The sequence below is a fragment of the Hemibagrus wyckioides genome, linkage group LG07 (genome assembly GCF_019097595.1).
Source record: "Hemibagrus wyckioides isolate EC202008001 linkage group LG07, SWU_Hwy_1.0, whole genome shotgun sequence".
NCBI lineage: Eukaryota > Metazoa > Chordata > Actinopteri > Siluriformes > Bagridae > Hemibagrus > Hemibagrus wyckioides.
In genome coordinates, this window is record NC_080716.1 from 26343522 (window position 1) to 26362337 (window position 18816).

Below are 18816 nucleotides of genomic sequence, written 5' to 3' on the forward strand. Positions count from 1 at the left end.
TCCCCTAGAGGGCGGTGATAACAAACGTTTTCCTAATAACAACCAGGCCATTCCCAAATGTGGAGCTTCTCTTCTGGTTGCCTCCTGTGGCCACTTATTAGCTTCTTCAGGGGTCGGGGGGGCAATCAAATATCACACCGACCATAACCGAAAGCTCGTCAAGGTCTTGAGAATGAGACCAGAATGACCAAACTAACCAAAATTGACTGTCGGGACAATCTTGCTAGGCTAGGTCCTTAAAGAAAATTTGATTTCATGTTGAATATGATGTTAGTCATTGACTCTGACCTCAGCGTCGGGTCTTTTGCAAGCAACAGAGCGAATGGTTAAGCAAAACAAATGCCTTTCATCACACTTCTGTTGTGCTAATCTGCATTGTTTCTCTTGCCATATGTCTCGGGGCTGCTGGGTAGACGGAGCAAGGCGGGGGGGAGCGGAAGTCGGATTTGGAGAAAGCGGTAGGTGGTGGTACGTCTCAGGAGGAGGCCAATCACACAGTCTCCGCCCCCATCCTGCCACAGAGCCCTGGGTGGACTCAGGTGCAACCATGCACATGCTAATAACGCCTAAACTTGTTTGCTTCAGTGTTGGATTCAGTTCCTGAGTATGAAAAAAAAATTGTCTAACAAGCTAGAAACTTAGGGAAATTTTGTTTTCTGTTCTCTTCCAGAGAGTGTATTCTAGGCCCTGAAATCACTGACAGAGTGCATCTTGGAGGGACTAGATCACTAACTAGGAATATTGGGAATGGTTTAGTGTTATTAATTACCCCTGCATGAGCATGACATGTGGTTTGTTTTGATTTGGAGTTTTGTCTCCGCCCCGTGCTATGATTAGTATGTTACCTGTTTGTGCACACCTGTACTCTGTTCAGCCCTTGATTAGCTCTTCGTATCTACTTAAACCCTGTTGTGAAGACTTATCTTACCTTTCCAAGCCAAATCCAAGCCTTGTTTCTGAGTTCCATGATTAGTGCTTTCTGGGTTTTGGTCTGGATTATGGAATTATCTACTTCTTCTGAAATATTGACACTGATTGTTGGTTTATTCCAACTTAGACTTAGACTATGCAAGGAAAACATTTAGTAGTCTCTAGTAGTGTGAAAATGTGATGATGTACAGTTGTACTGGTTGAACACCAGGGGTGCTTCCCATCTATCTGTCTGTCCATCTGTCCATCCATCCATCCATCCATCCATCCATCCATCCATCCATAAATAGACCCACCCATCCGTCCATCCGTACGTCCATCTGTCCACCCATGCATCCATCCATCCATCCATCCATTAATCAATAAATAGACTCACCCACCCCTCCATCCATCTTTCCATCCTTCTATATATCCATAAAACCAACCACCCACCAATCGATCTATAGATCGATCCATCAGTCGATCCATCCATCCATCCATTTTAATTAATGACCAGCATTATGAAATTACATGTTCATTCCTTTCTGTAATTAGAAAAGACTGCTCAAGTAATACATTTAGTAGTCACTATTTGTGTGAAAATGTTATATTGTGCAGTTGTACTGTTGGTGTACTATGGTGTCCATCCATCCATCTATCCATCCATCCCTGCATCCATCCTTCTATCCATCCATCTATCCATACTACCATACGTCTAGTCCGCATGTAATTTCTGAAACCTGCTTTATTGTAAAAAGTAATATCCAGATTTTTTTTTTCTCTTGGTTAAATCTTGTTACATCACAGTGTCAGCAAATCCTCAATTCTGATTGGTTGGTGAGCAGATCTTACAGTTGTTCTGTCTGTGATTCAAATCTCAATTTTATATTAAAGCTCGTTCTTAAACATTATTGTTTCTATAGGCACATAAAACTTTAGACAGGGACTCAGAGGACAGATGCTGCATGTAGATGGAGTCTCTGTAACTATATTAAGTTTAGATTAAATGCAGTTGTAAAAAAATACAAAATCAAGCATATTATTGTTCATGTCAGTGTTCGTGGATCCAACACTTCACCAGGCCACATCACACCATCACATCATTGATTATTTTCCTATAACAGCATTCCTCTTTTATTCCTCATTCAAATCTCGCACTAATTTCACCCCGGCTTCTGGGTCTCGTCTCGTTCCTGGTTCTGGTCTCTGATGAATAACTTTTTCCCGGTTGCTGTGTTCTCATAGGCTACACTAAAATATTTACCAGCGCAGCAGGATGAGAGGATCTCAGCATCATTCTCTTCACATTGACTTGTCAGTTCTGAGAGTTTTTTACTGTGTGAGTGAGTGAGCGAGTGAGTGAAGAAATACTAGCAGGTCTCACAATAATAAATGTGTGTGTGTGTGTGTGCATAACCTTTCATTAGCGCTCATATTTGTTTGTGTGTATCAATCTTTCAGAATTGTCTCATGGCACTGCCTGCACGATGCTTCGTGTGTGTGTGTGTGTGTGTGTGCATATGAGAGTGCGAGAATGTCGCGTTCCTTCCTGTTCCTGTAGCATGAGGCGAGCCCAGAGTGGGCGACTCAAGGCGCTTCGGAGAATCAAACAATTTCACGCTGCTACTGGAGGAGGAAATGAACTGAGCCCAGAGCAATAATAAAATTATACAAATGTTATTACAGCCTCGCCTGCTACTGTCCTACTTTAATTCAAATGTGAGGACTCGAGGCGGCCCTGGTGGCACCGACCTTCCTGAATAAATCAACATTAGCTTACGTCTAAATTATTAAGGAAGTCGGAGACTTTCTTGTTTATAGAATGAATTATTAAACCAGTGTTTAACGACGCTATTTCTCCACCATTCCCTCAAATATTAATTGCTAATGATTTCTACGCTCTGCGTTTTATGTCTCGGCTGTTTTCCTTCGCAAGCCATCACAAATTCATCGGAACACCGAATACGACAAAACCGTGAGATCTTCAGCTTCACAGTAATAAAGCCAGAGATGAAGCCGTTAACATTTTTTTCCTGGTCTATTTTTGTTTTCGTACCCAGTCAACAGGTGCAAATGACTTCCAATGGCCATATCATTCAAATCTTTATAGCCCAAAAAGAAGAGATCTAACGATTGGTTCTCGGCCGGTGTGTAAATAATGACACGCAGCAGCACTGATACAAATGGAGCGGGATTGCGAATGTGAAGGTGAAGTAATGAAACATCAAGAGGCTTGTGATGGGACAATAAATGCAGCCAGAATAACAGACATGGAAGTGATCAGAAAATCAACATGGAGACTGGCTGAAGGCAAACAAACCTACTGCTGCCTCATCTGCTTCTGAACAATATTTACTGTGCTATATGTCAAATCTATTCAAACTCTGTTCAAAGCATTATTCTACTCTACTCTATTCTACTCTAATCCAAAATGAAGCAGTCTACTTGCATTCTATTCCTATTACATGTTATTCTTTTTAATTCTCATTAAACATTATTCTATTCTATTCTATTCTATTCTATTCTATTCTATTCTATTCTATTCTATTCTCATTGAGTATTGTTCTATTCTAATGAAGTATTTTACTCTTTACATTTTACTCAATTCTATTCATTTCTACTCTACTCTGTTTTGTTCTAATGACACATTATTCTCCTCTACTCTTTTCCACTCTAATCCAAAATGAAGCAGTCTACTTGCATTCTATTCCAATTACGTTATTCTTTTTAATTCTACTTAAGCATTCTTCTATTGTATTCTAGTGATTATTATTCTATTCTAATGAAGAATCATTTTACTCGATTCAAATCATTTCTACTCTATTCTATATTGTTCTAATGACACGTTATTTTTTCTACTCTATTCCATTTTAATCCAAAATCTCTATTACATACTAAGCTATTCCATTTGATTCTATTCTATTCTATTAAGACAATATGCTATTCTAATCTACTGAATCATTATTCTGTTCTATTATTTTCTACTAAGGCATTATTCTACTCTACTCCAAGCTATTCTACTCTATTCCATTCTAATCCAAAATGAAGCCATCTACTCTATTATATACTATTTCTATTACATTTTATTCTTTATTTTATGCTTTATTCTCATTAAGCATTGTTCTATTCTATTCTATTCTATTCTATTCTATTCTATACTATTCTATTCTATTTTCATTGAGTATTAGTCTATTCTACTGCAATAAAGAATCATTTTACTCAATTCTACCCATTTCTACTCTATTCTATTTGGTTCTAATTATGCACTATTCTACTCTACTCTATTCTACTCTACTCTGTTCAAAACCAAATGAAGCATTCTGCACTACACTTACATTCTATTCCTATTAACACTATTTTATTCTATTATCATCAAGCATTATTCTATTATTCTTGACTCAATTCTATTGAATAGATGAATTATTCTTCTATTCTGTTCTATTCTATTCTGTTTTATCACCATTCTATTCCATTCGGATTATGAATTATTCTATTATGCTCAATTCCATTTATATTCTTTTCTAATGTACAATCGTTCTATTCTATTCTATTCTATTCTATTCTATTCTATTCTATTCTATTCTATTCTATTCTATTCTAACAAAGCATCGTTCTGTTTTATTGTGTTCTAATGAAGAGTCTACTCTATTCTAACTGTTCTATTATACTCCTTTTCATTTCAATTCTATTCTATGGTAGTATTTTTTTTATTTCACTCTGCTCTATTCTGCTCTATTTGATTTCATTTAAAATGAAAAGTTATTCCATTATACTCTTATTCTATCAGTTCCATTTGATTTGACTGTATTCCCCTCTGTTCTATTTAAGCATTCCTCTCTTCACCTCTCTTCTCTTTTGTTTCAGTTCACTCTGTTAGATTCTATTTCATTCTATTCTAATGAATAATATATGATTGTTTTCCATTCTTCTTTATTCCATTCTCATGAATCATTACTCTGTTCCATTTTACCCTATTTCATTGTATTTACCTATGATTCTATACTCTGTTCTAACGACCTATTCTTTAATATTCTATTCTACTCTCTTCCCTTCTATCCCAGTGAAGAATTATTCACTTCCATACTTCTGTTATCAGTTTCTAAAGAGGTTTTAACTGGATCATTTTCTGAAAAGGAAGCCCTGTTGGATGGCTCTGCACAGAACCTGTTAAAGGTTTTAAAACTTTTCTTTTTCCCAGCAGTGTGTTCCATTTTCCTGACTTGCTTCGTGGCATGCTTTTGCTCTGCTACTTTCTCGGATTGTCACTGGCACAGTGGTGACACGTTTGAAGTCAGGTCTGCGATCATTCTGCATTCTCTTTGAGCGTGTGCTTGTCAGACGTCCTACATGCCATGCAGACTCAAATACGTGCAGAATGAACGAGGGGGAAAGTAAAAAAAAGAAAAAAAAGAATCTGCAATTAGATTATATTGAGCTGGAGAGAACGAGCAATGTGCACTTCACTATATACAGCCATATTTTATCATATTTCCATAAAAGTTCTTCCAAACATCACTACATTTATCATGTGAATTCCTAACAAAATGTTAGCTTTTAGCTAGCTAGTTCATGTGACTAGCATTATTAGCAAACCAGTTGACATTTGAGAGATGAGGAATCAGCAAATTTCTTGGTTTTGCTTTGCAAATCTTTTTATCCTACACAAGGTCATGTGAAGGGAACTTGGGGCACAAAGGGACTCAGGGGGCACCCTGGACAAGGTGCCAACCCATTACATGGCACAATCACACACACTACAGAAAGAGAAAACCTTGAATCTCCTGAAGTACATGACACACACTGAGTGAAAGCAGAAGGATTGCGAATTCGTGAGATGCGAGGCAAACATGCTAACTGCTGAAGCACCAGAAGATTTATTTCAAATGAAAAATCGCACTTGAGTACTCTTGCAACCTCTGGCTAAGAGCCTGGTTCAAGAGTTCATCTGAACCCACACCCTTCCTGATCATTAGAACCTCCCACACGCCACTTCCTTAAACTTCCTTCTGCTGTTCATTTATTTTCCAGTTGTGTTAATACTGGATTGCATGATTAGTGGCTCATGCTGAAATGTGTGGCGCAGCGAGAAGTCTGCTTCGTCCTTGTTTGATAAATGTGCCGTAAGGTTAAAGCCCCCCTCTGCCCCATATCCCTCCTACACACACACACACACACACACACCCCAGGTGTTGTATACGCAATGAGAAATATTGACACCTTCTCAGATTAATGTCCTCATTTACAAGCCTAATAAAGATGATTGACTTGACGTGGAGTAAGAAGCAGGTGGCGGGGTTTTTGAGAGGTGAGAGGGGAGATTTGGGTAGTTATGTGATGTGGGATGTTGTTTATACTTGTCATCCTTTAGAAACGAGACGATGTGAAAGAAAGAGACTCAGCAGGAGGTCAGTGACGGTGACGGACTAGAAGGATGAAAGATTATCGTGGGAGTGGATGTTAGTTTAAAGCCCTACAGTGTCCTCTACTGGACATCACTACACACACACACACACACACACACACACAAAACCCAGTGTTAGCAGCATGTGGGCTACACTGCCACCTGGTGGTTCATTCTAGTTTTGTTTGTGTGTTTTTTTATGTAAATCAGTGATACATTACTATCTAAAAGATATAAATAAATAAATAAATAGTAAATAATATTAAAAAGTTTTTTTTGATTATGTGCCTCGAAGGTAATTCGAGGTAAGGCCTGTGTTTTCTAGAAAATAAATAAATAATGAAAGTGTTATTTCACTGACAAATTTTTTAATTTATTTGTAGTCATCGCTCTACTTTGTTTTTTTACATGTTTAATTTATTTATTTACTGCCTGATAGTACGTATCCTCGTCAAATGGTGTCTTTTATACTTCTGTGACAAACCAAAATGCAATCCTGACCGACAGACCATGAGAAGATTTCACTGAACAAATTTCAGTGCTGATATTTCAGTGTTGCAGTGTAACCAAAAATAACAACATGTTTATTTTTGGGTTGTTCACTGGTACACAATGTGACATCCACTACCAGTCAAGTGAGCAGCATGTATTCTCTACAAGCTGTTTGCCGATCATTAATTATCCCTTACTACTGGTTTGAAACAACTTAGACAAGCTAGGTTAATTAGTTAACTGATAAAATATTTATAGTAACAGTTTGCGCTATTTTTTCCTTTTCTTTTTCTTTTTAATGAGTGTGAAGTCTCAAAAATCCACCAGAATATTTTTTGATGTTTTTCTTTAATGCCACATGCATTAAACTTCCAGCTCATTTCTCATTTCTATGATTGGCTCAGTAGGGGGTGAAGATCAGAGACCAGAAAGTTGAGAAACTCTTCAATGCTTCAACTACATCCTAGGCAGAAAAAAAAAAAGAAAAAAAAGGAGCTGCTGCATTTTCTTGGTGTTAAAAAATGACACCTGATCTTGATACAAAGATAAGCCACTTTATTTCAGTTTGAGACAAATTTACACCAAAATAATAACAATAATAATAATAATAATAATAATAATAATAATAATAATAATAATAATAATAATAATAATAATAATAATAATAATAAAACGTCTGATAATCATAGACGTGCAGTTTAATAGCTTACAGAGGTGTGTGTGTGATAGTGACAGTGTATAATAGTCCACATTCTATTCCACAGGGTCATGTTATAACACTATGTACTATCTTAGCTTCTGTATTTGGTCCTGCAGTCCATAAAGACAGTGAAATCTACCATAACGTTTTAAAGCATTTAAAGGTGTCAATTCAACCTCTGTCTGGATTACATATTAGATCTTAAATATTAGATATTGTCCATTTTGGTTGTCTCCTATGAAAGTATTTCCTGTATTCAAGGTGTTTTTATGGACGTGAAATATTTAATAATCTCTACACCACTTTACATCATTTCAATAATTTGCTGTTTAGATTTAAGAAAATTACAACACAATTATACAACAGTTATAACATAGTTGCCAATTTATTCACTGCTAATAATTCGATCAATGTTTATTACAAATCAGTAAATAGTATGAGTTCCAGTGTTGTTATTTATGACTGATTCTGGATCAGTTAACATTCATAATTTTGCGCAATGATTATTAGCATCCTTTGGCCTAGCTACATCTGATGTGATGAGAGCTTGCAAAAAAAAAAAAAGAAAAAGAAAAGAAAAAAGAGAATTGCTTGGCAAAATCCAGTCTTGATTTTCTATGCTAAGAACAATAAACTGAGCTGAGGGTCAACCTGAGGGTCCTCCTGACCTGCCTTAGAACAACCTTAATCCCTGACTGATTATTTCAGTTAATGTAGTGTAAACTGAGAATCAGCTTTCTGTACAACTTGTGACATTAATCCATTTATGTGGGGGGACTTTTATGAAGTTTTATGAAGTTGGTTGGACAATGAGTGTGGGAAATAATTAACATGTACAGTGTTCATTTGTTTATCCTTAGTAATTGCCTGGTCAGGGTTCAGATGGATTTAATTTGGCTAGTAGTTTGTTTTTATTTTGAAAAGAATAAAAAATAAACCAAGAAAACCTGTTAGAAAAGATCATAGATGGATGAAAAAAATCTAATAACTGTGTGAGTGGGATTACAAAAATATCTTGAATTCAAAAAATGTAGTTGAGGTCGAGGAATTGTTAGAATTTACAGGACATGTTGAAATTGCTGGACATTCTAGGTTTTATCCAGGGTTTCCAGTGGTAAGGCTTCATATTTAATTAAGAATAAAAGATTTTCAATTTGGGCAACAGCCACTTTGGGTTTAAAATCATGACACAGATACAAATATTTGAAGGGTTAAACAGACACAGTGGCATTGTGTTTCACCCCTAGAAGACACTGAAAGAGTTTTCGTTGCATTGAATGGAACACAGATAGGACACTCGTCAGCTCAAATACACTTTGTTGGATGTACTGGAAGGACGTGTTCTCCTGGGAACAAGCCTTAGGTCTTAACAGATAAAAATAAAGTATATTTAGGAAAAGTGTTCCAGCATGATTTCATTCATAGTTAGCCACATTAGCATTGGATAAAGTGCAGAATCATCTTGACATACTGGTGATGGAGACTTGTTACACATTGGTCTCTTTAACCAGCATGATTGATAGTCACACAGATGACAACCCGTCCCCCGAGACATCCTGTAAAGCCTCCTTCTTCTCCCCTTTCTCTGTATCTCTTGAAGAACCAGGGCTGATCGTGATATCATCTGGCTCTCCAGCATGCTGGCTGATGGAACACTCCACCTCTTTGTATTTTCCTGAAGAATCTTTGATGAACATCTCTTTGCAGCATTTCTTCAGTTCTTCAGGGTCTGGACAGTACAGGTACTCATACATTGCAGCTGCCAAAATGCCACCTAAAATGGGTCCCACCCAATATACCTACAAGAAAGGTAGGACAAGCCTAACATTAGCAAGCCTTATAAAGTCCACAAGGTAAACCTTAGCATGTTACATAGGTTCCTCAGTTTGTATCAAGTAGAACTTGTTTACACTAAAAAAACATGTTTAAACTAGAAAGAGTATCCATCCTAAGAACCCATGAGAACCATCAAAAAAACCCTTATTAAAACATGAAGCATTGGGTCAAACTGTTTGACTGTTAACACGGTTAAAATCACTTGTGCATGAATTAAAATCACTTGTACAACATTCTTTTGAAGGAAAAAAAAAATGAATGTTAAATTGTTCTTCAGCTTATCAATCTGAAGAAACCTTAAAAGGTTCTTTGTCAAATGCACCATTTAGGAAGCCTTCCCAATCCTAAAGAACCACCAACGAACCTTTATTCTAAAGGTGTATTTTAACCAAACAAAAAAGCATAAATCTAGAACTCTATAGAGTATTTCAATTTTTTACTCTTCAAAGGTATTCTTCAACATAATCCCTTTAGCAAGCTAAGAACTCCATAGAGTTTTTCAGCTTTTCTGTCTGGTATAGAATACTACAAGGTTCTTTAGTAACTCTAAAATGTATTTAAATAACTTTCCATATTTTCCCAAGATGAGGTAGTTGAGTTCCTGTACAACTGGCAAATGGCTGTACCTCTCATCCTGTAAGAATCAGTGCTCTTGAAATGAAATGGATAAATCTTTAATAAAACATTAAAAGGTTCTTTGTCTTGAACCTCTAGAACAGGGGTGTCCAATCCCGTCCACAAACGACCAGTGTCGGTGCTGGTTTTATTTCCAACCAAGCAGAAGCTACACCTAAAGCCTCGTTCACACTACAGGATTTTAAGCCTGATTTAAGCCTGATTTGCAAATTAACGAGCTCGCCGACAGATTGGTCTGTGATCGTGGGAAAATCAGCGGGTGATCAGCACTCGGCAATCTTTATGTGTGAACTATTCAACGACGCATCAAAGAGGCAAGCTGACGCGTCGCTGACACTTTGCACACAAAATCCAGATATCTGGCATGTTAAATATCTGGGACGGTCGGCCGACTCAACATCACGTGGTGTCAATTGTAGCTACGACCTCCAGCCAATGAGAGAGCAAGTCAACAGGTTGAGGTCACTGGAAGAAAAGCAGCAGCAGCAGCAACATGGTTTCAAAAATAGTGTGGACACAACATTTATTTTAATAAATTAACATTTATTTAGAGCGAGACTCCTGCCGACGTCCATTTTCAAAACAAACCTCTACCGAAAGTCTCGCGTCATTTCCGGATCCACCTGTCACGTGTGTTTTCGCGACAAAACGTGGTTTGGGGACGGCGTTGAGTGACAAGAGTTGTTGCCAGATCATGTGGTGTGCGACCCCCTCTTGTGGATCATTTACGAAGCGTCGCGTAGTGTGAACACCACAAGGACAAAAAGACATACAGTGAAGTCATGTAGTCTGAACAGCAAAGCGATCTGCCGACGGTTAAAGTCTTGTAGTGTGACCAGGCCTTTAGTTTACTGAATGCCAAGATCAGTTGATTAAACAGCTGAAATCAGTTGTGGCTCTTGCTTGGTTGGTATGAAAACCTGCACCCACAACAGCCCTTTGTGGATAAGATTGGACAGCCTGCTCGAGAAGAAGCCCTGATGCCTATTTGTGGACCCTACAACAATGGAAGTTTAAAGACGGTTCAAAGTGGAACTCCTCTTGGAAGAAAAGAATCCTTAATTATCCAAAAGTCTTGCTTTTATATAAAACTTTCCCTTAGTGCCATCATTCCTGTGGTGATAAAGAACATGTACTTGTACATTTCTGGCATTTGGCAGAGACACTTATCCACAGCAACTTACAATTTATATAATTTTATACAACTGAGCAATTAAAGGTTAAGGGCCTATGCTCAGGAGCCCAGCAGTGGCAGCTCGGTGGACCTGGGACTTAAATTCACAACCTTCCAATCCAACACCTTAACCACTAAGCTACCACATCCCATTGTGCTTGTTTTGATTTCTTTTCTTGTATTAACTCGTCCCTTGTACTGTCATTGGTTTGTTGCCTGCTTGTTTTAACTTGTTCTGTGTTTAATTTTAGTGCATCTAATACCCTGCTGTGTCAATGTCTCATTGAGAAGTCTTATCTGATGGTTGTTCTGTGTTTCCTGGATTTGACCTTAGTTCCCTTCTCCCTGTATTAATCCTGCTTACCTATGTTCTTTACTTTCTATGGACAAGTCTTGGATTCACCCCAATAAAAGCACTACTTAGTTTGCATTCTTATGTCCTGTCACACTTTACTCATATGAAATGTTATGCAGGGCTACGAATGGATTTCGCAAGCCTCAGCACATTCTGCATAGTGTTTGACCCAGTGTTGTGTAGCAAGCTTGATGCTTCGAAGTCACATCTGTTACAAGGAGCAAAAAGGTAATATGACACCATTTTTAATTATAGCATCACACATAGCAATCCCCTGTGTTTCTTACAGTCAGATTGTATCTGACCACAGCTACAAATCACTAAGTGAATAGGATGGTCAGTATTGTCTGGGTATGTATTGCTAATTTTGTAGTAATTGCTTAAGTAGAATGAAAGAACCAGCTTGAAGATGGTTAGCCAGTGAAGCTAGCAATGGATAATTTGCAGCCCCATCAACAGTGGGAAAAATGGGGATGGTTGTCCTGGGACTGAGATCAAGGGGGTCTAATGACTTGGTCTTATCCAAGTTATTAGAAGGTACTCCTTAATCAATGATCCAAGGGCTTAAAATAAAACTGTAAATTTAGTCTACTCCGAGGAATTTCAAACAACCTTGCATCAACAAATTAGTATGTTGTAAAGAGACAATATTGTCATAACTGGCAATTAAAAATGTAGAGCTAGCCTAAGGTAGATAGCTACCTATGGAACTAACCATAGCCCCATAGCCACCATTGGTTCTGGGAGGTGGGGCTTCATGTGCCTTAGATCAAAATGTAAATCACGTGCAGGTACCAGATCTCATCCCACATGAGCACCTATGGGAACTACAGCATGCCATAAACATCATTGAACCCCCAACAACAGTAAGAATAGTGTTCAATGCTTCTGATTAGTTCAAGAGACAGGACAGTATATGGAGAATATCATTAAAAGTGTACTGAGGCTGTTCTAGTGGCTCTTGGTGCCTGATATCTTATTAAAACACTTTTTCTACCTTTAGCCTGTCACCAGTATAGACCTGTATGGGGCAGGGGAATGTAGAATACCTGATTTGCATTCTTTTTCAACAAGTGATTTTGTGGGACGCTTGACTAGTTCTTATTCTATTTCACATTAAGCTCCAGGACTGGGGTCATGACCTATTGCTATGGTCTCAGAGCTGCAAGGGTGTGCAACTATGTCCCAGAGCTGATTATCTCAGCTGATATTTACCAAGCCCTTGATGAGTTGAACCAGCTGTGCTGGTGTAATGGAAAAAAAGCTAGCCACAATTTGAAGCATCAACGGGTATGATATCTTATCAGCCCTTTTAGTTTGGGTAAGAAGACTAAGAGCAATCAATCCCCAAACAATATTTTATGTTGTTACATGATCTGTGTAGACAACTGATCAGTCCAGTCCTGTTAGACAGTTAAACAGAATACAGCTATGACTAAAATGTAGACTGAGATTGAGAGTAAACAATATGACCTGTAATGCTATCATTCTCTAAGAATTGAACTGTTCACCCTCTACTCTTTCGGCTCTCGTAGAATCTGTCATTTCATTTGTCTTAAAGTAACTTGGTATCAGTAGTGACATTTTGATTGCCTTATCAACCTTATGGAAAGATATAAAGGTAGCCATGCCCTGGGTCACTGAGAGATCAGATTAATTGTTCCTGGCAGGAGGACGTGGATATGTGACCTTATTGTATTACACTTAGTGGTACCTTCTCTGCATTCCCTTATGGCATAATTATGCTTCTGACTAAATTCTGACCTAAGGTTCAAGTGTAACATACAATGTAACAATGTCATATGGCAATTAATGAATGATTTTAGAATACAACCAATGCTTTATCTCAGAAAACAAATAAGTTATTGAGTAAAGTATCTGCTGTTATTGTTTTTCTTTCTTACCCAATGGCTTTCCCAGTTGAATGTGATGATGGCCGGTCCAAAAGAGCGAGCAGGGTTCATGCTAGCTCCAGTGTAAGGGATCTGTGGATGAGCAAACAGTACATAGTATCTTGAGATATGGGTATGGCTTCATGATACAAGTCATTAGCATACCAGACATGCAAGGCCCTGGCTTTGGTGTTCATCTTTTGCATTCCTATCTAGGAGCGCTGATACAGTACTGTACAGAATATTTTTTCTCATCTATTTTATTGTTTTCTTGCCTTGTAAACATATTCATACCACCTCTTTTTAGTGTTTCGATGCTTACTCAAGTTGCAACTATGCTATGCTCCCTGATGAGGTTGTGGAATGAAATAAACTCATTTACAAAATCAAATGAGCTGGCTAACTGTATTTCCTGGTAGACAATACTGCTTAAAGCCTTTCTCTTAAGTGTCTAAATTAGCAAACACAGTCTAAATATCCAAATATTGGTTTTAAGATGGCATTGTGTAAGTCTTAATTTGTTTGAACAGTTACTTCTTACAAGAAAAAAAGAAGGTGAAGAAGAAATTGAGTAATGAGTTTGATAGTGCTGTATCTAGGCAGAGCTCTGAGTAAACTCTATAGAGACTTTACTTTTGGGAGTCAGTTGCTATGGTCGCAGCAAGTGTTCAGGTAACACTGAGAGACGTCAGAGGTTTCCCAATGAGATCAGCTGTTTTGAAGCAGTTTAATACTGAAACAAATCAACTGTCTGTTCAAATATTTTGTTCTAAATCTAATTTTTAATAGCAGACAACTCTTTGCATCTTGATCAGCACCCAAAGTCAACATAACAAACTTAATGGATCCAGATAATAAACATGTATGATATGATGAGTTGTTGAAGTATTCAGTTTAGAGTCACTGAAGTGTTTTGCTGACTAACCGCAAAAAGATGGCCGATGACTACAGCAATACCGATGGCGAGGCTAGCTGAACCTTTAAGGTCATTACGTTTGTTGTCGCAGGTAGCAAACACGGTGAAGACGAGTTCAAACGTGATCAAGAGCTCCACAACCAGGGCATGACCCACTGAGATACTCGAGTTCACCTGAACAAAGACAGAGGACAGGAACAGTTGTGTTTCGCAGGCACATAGTACATACTCAAATCCAAATCAGCTAATTGATCATATCCATAAATTCAGTTTGAGTTTTAGACCAATCACAGTACGTTCACATCACAGTACGTTCACACTAGCAAGTAACAAACTGGAGTTTGTCTCTTGGAGGTGTATAATGTCTACTTAAACAAGAAATAATTGCTGGTAGGAAATAAAGTGGGGAACTAAAGAAACGGACCACATGTGCCACCGGATTGGTATGTTTGGTCATTTTACTGGATTTTACCAAATTTGCATAGAATTTAGAATATCTCAGTTTAAATGTGGCTTGATAATTGTCGGTTGCTTGCAAGATATGAATGAAGCCACACATACTGCATAATATTTAATAGTTCACTCTAATTATTACTAAATCACAATAAAAAAAAGTCTGAACATAAAGCACATCTTACTGTTGTAACACCTAAACTGCCTTGAACAGCACTTGGTGTAACCAGGAAGAGAATCCCTGCCCCGGTGATGGCACCCAAACACTGTGCAAGTACGTAAAACAAGGCCTTGGCAAGACTCATCTTTCTGGTGACAAGCATGGCAGCAGTGACAGCCGGGTTTATGTGGCCTCCACTGATATGAGCGAAACACTGCACCATGGTAGCGATGCTCAACCCGAAACAGAGCGAGATGAGCACCAGGTCAGCAGGTGGCGGTTTCTCCTTGTCTAATGCCCAGTTGATGGTTGAGCCAAGACTGATAAGCACAAAGATTAGTGTGGCTAAGAATTCACCAGACACTGCACGCCAGAACGCTTTGGTCCAAATGCCTTTAAAAGCTGCCATGATGCTATGACATCTGCACACCTGTAGGCACCTGTAGAAAAAAACATAATGATCATCTCAACAAAATTGGATCTGTCAATGGGGTGAGATATATTAGGCAGGAAGTAAACAATCGGTTTTCAAAGTTGATGTCTAGGAAGCTGGAAAAATGGGCAAGTGTAAGGATTTGAGTGAGTTGTTAGTACCAAGTGAAAGTAATCCAAACAAATACAGCCAGTGACCCAGCAACAGGATCATGGAACGTTTGAGGAACGAAGACTATTCTGTCTGGTCACAGGGGAGCTACTGTTGTACAATTTGCTAAAATTTAAAGCTGGCTATGATAGAAAGTTGTCAGGAGACACAGTGCATAACAGTTTGCAGTGTATGGGGCTGTGTAGATGCAAACTGGTAAGACTGTCCAGGCTGACTCCTGTACACCACTGAAAGCTCCTACATTGGGCATTCGAGCATCATAAAGCAACTCTACCATAAAGCAATGGAGGAAGGTGGCCTGGACTGATGAATCACATTTTTATTTATGTCATGTGGACAGATGGGTGCGTCTGCCCTATGATGCTCTGATGGTCTTGGAAATGTTTTGCTGGAAAATCTTAAATCCTGGCATTCATGTGGATGTTACTACCTATAGACCACCTCTTCATGACAATGATGTTCCACAATGGCAGTGTCCTCGAGAGGTTAATGCTCCCTGCCACACTGCACAAACTGTTCAGGAATAGTTGAACATGACAAAGATTTCAAGGCGTTAACTTGGTCTCCAAATTCCCCAGACCTCAGTCTGATCAAGCATCTATGGGATGTGCTGGACAAACAATTCCGATCCATGGAGGTCTTACCTCACAACATACATGACTTAAAGGATCTGCTAACATCTTGGTACCAGATACTACAGCACACCTTCAGTGGTCTTGTCGAGTCCATTATTCTTGCTGTTTTGGCAGCACAAGGGGAACTACACAGTATCAGTCTGTCTGAGCAGCGTATGTAAATGAATTGAGTGTAAGGGTGTGATGTGGTAGTGCAATAGAGTGTAAACACTAGATATAAGAGACAGACTTGAGTGGAATTAGAGTGGCAGTGCAGTGCAAATGTCAAGAGTGTAAACAGAGATAAAATGAATAGAGATATATGTACAGTGTGGTATAGGGTGAATATGAGAAAAGGGAAAATGAATGGAAATAAAATGGTGGTGTGTACAGATATGAATAGTGGATGAATAGTGGACAAATGTTATTACTTTTGTTTAATGAGCTTATCCTCAGTGCAAAATAGTATCCTAGCACAAACAAAAATTAGCTTGTGTTTTCAGTTAATACATAGACCTAGCTAAAAGGGGGCCAGTGACACCCCAACATGAAGCATGGCCACCCGAGTAAGACCTTCCATGATTGGCTAGTTTGAACAATAATGGAACAACCATTGCAATGCCTCCATATTTTTTCTTAGGGAATGTTTATCTGTATAGATGATGGAAACACAAATTGGAGACAAAATTACATGTCAACAATCTAAAAAATAGCTTCAAGAATGACATCATCACCGTCACCTATCCTAATTAAAAAAGCCAGTGAGTGGGAAAAGTAATGAATTTTTGCTTTTTTGTTTGTTTGATATTCATTAGCTGGAGGCATAGCATTGGATTTCTGTAGGATGCTATTTGCTACATTTAGGTAACCTAAATACTTAATATGTAATGCTAGAGTATGTGATAAGATGTACCCAGATATTATGTTGACTATTTTATGTCTATTATGTCTATTTTGAATTCGAATCAGGCAAAACAGGTAGTAGCAGCAATACTACTGTCATTATCATGATACTGTCATATTATTTTTTATTACAGATAGAGATTAGTATTTCTCCTCTGACTAGATCACCAGTTCACCGGATCACCAGTGTAAAGGTAAACATGAACTTTTAACCACTGTTCAGCATTATTTAACATTTGAAAAGCATAAACGTAAACCTTTAAACTTTCATTACTTTTAAACTCTTCTATTTAAACATCTGAACATATAATAAGTATAATTCTCAGTCTTTAAACAAAACACTAAACCTCTTGACTCAAGAAAATATTGTCCTCTCATGGCCTTGTACATGATAACCCATCTCCCGGTGCCTGAATAAATATATAAGCATTATCTCTAAAAGAAAACACAAATGTCAGCACTGTAGTTTCAGCTCCTGACTTCTACCCTTCAACTCCAGTGTGGTTGAAAAATTATTTTAATTTTTAATTCTTTTATTTTCCATAGTATTATTATTTGTAATTAAAGCATGTAATAAGCTAAGAAAATCTGAGCATTTTAATTACCATAGACATGGCATTCAACCCGTACAGATATTCATTTATTATTATTATTATTAATAATAAGTGGCCAACACGATAGCACAGATTATTTAATGCAAAGATCTTTAATAGCGTGGAGCAATAATAATAATAATAATAATAATAATAATAATAATAATAATAATAATAATAATAATAATAATACTAACGTGCGAGCAGCAGGTGTGTGTGCTGAAGGATGCACGAGCGCCGGAGCGAAAGCGTCACACTCACACATTGTGCAGCGCGCGCACCGCACGGTGATTTATCCCGGTTCCTCGGGGGTATCAGCCCCGCGAGACTGAACCGAAGGACGCGAGCCGAGGGCGGGGTTTTAATAAACCACGCCCACCGAGTAACCAGAGTAAATTGAATATTCTTGAAAACTTTGCCTCGATTTGTTTTCTTTCTTGAAAGAAAGATGGATTTTCTCATTAAGTTTTAGAAAACGTTCCAACCATCAGTGTGAGCTTTCAGATTTTTTTTCACAGATAATTAAATTTTTTTTGTGTAGCCAATCAACAACAACAACAACAACAACAACAATACTACTACTACTACTACTAATAATAATAATAATAGGAATATTTGAGGTGTGTTTTATATGATTTTATATTGTGGGGATCATTTCTAAATGGTTTCAACACGTGTTTATGCATTGTATTGAAGAGAATTTATACAATTTTCCGTAAATAAACAAATAAATAAATAAATAAAAACAGGCATACAGTTTTTTGGGAAAATGGGAAGAAGTTTCTTTTTTTGTGTCGTCATAAAGTGCATATATTTATTTAATAAACAAGCAAATAATTAAACAAACAGTCAAACAAACAAACATACATAAATAAATAAATAAATTCTACTTGCTTTATTTTGGGCTAAGCTTAAAATGTTTATAAAACATTATTGTATGCATGTTTGTATTCTTATGAATCTTGAATATAACTAGACAAAAAATATAGATACATGCAAACATTCAGGAATGCATGCATGCACACACGCATGTACGCTCACACACACACACACACACGTTCATCATTCATAAATTTAAGGAAGTTCAACACTTCAACTGTGGACCATTTAGTTTACACACTAGTCCTGCACTAATCCTGCACTAATTTAGTCCTGCATGCGGTTATCCATAATCTAAA

At 37.7% G+C, this 18816-nt stretch overlaps 1 protein-coding gene across 1 annotated transcript; it reads right to left on the minus strand.

The window, feature by feature from the left end:
- Nucleotides 1-7420: 7420 nt before the first annotated feature.
- Nucleotides 7421-17910, minus strand: LOC131355656 (aquaporin-4-like). The gene is made up of 5 exons (XM_058394067.1): nucleotides 17836-17910; nucleotides 14950-15364; nucleotides 14321-14485; nucleotides 13408-13488; nucleotides 7421-9301 (listed from the first exon to the last, which is right to left on the minus strand). Exons 1-5 carry the CDS (start codon nucleotides 17901-17903, stop codon nucleotides 9026-9028), a joined length of 1005 nt encoding a protein of 334 aa, XP_058250050.1. The 5' UTR covers nucleotides 17904-17910; the 3' UTR covers nucleotides 7421-9025.
- Nucleotides 17911-18816: the final 906 nt, after the last annotated feature.

Coding starts and splice junctions, on each gene's coding strand:
- LOC131355656 (XM_058394067.1), bottom strand. CDS start 17,903: ATGTGTGAGTGTGACGCTTTCGCTCCGGCGCTCGTGCATCCTTCAGCA. Junction 13,489..14,320: donor TCATCGGCCATCTTTTTGCG/GTTAGTCAGCAA, acceptor GCTCATCCACAG/ATCCCTTACACTGGAGCTAG. Junction 9,302..13,407: donor TCAACTGGGAAAGCCATTGG/GTAAGAAAGAAA, acceptor CCTTTCTTGTAG/GTATATTGGGTGGGACCCAT.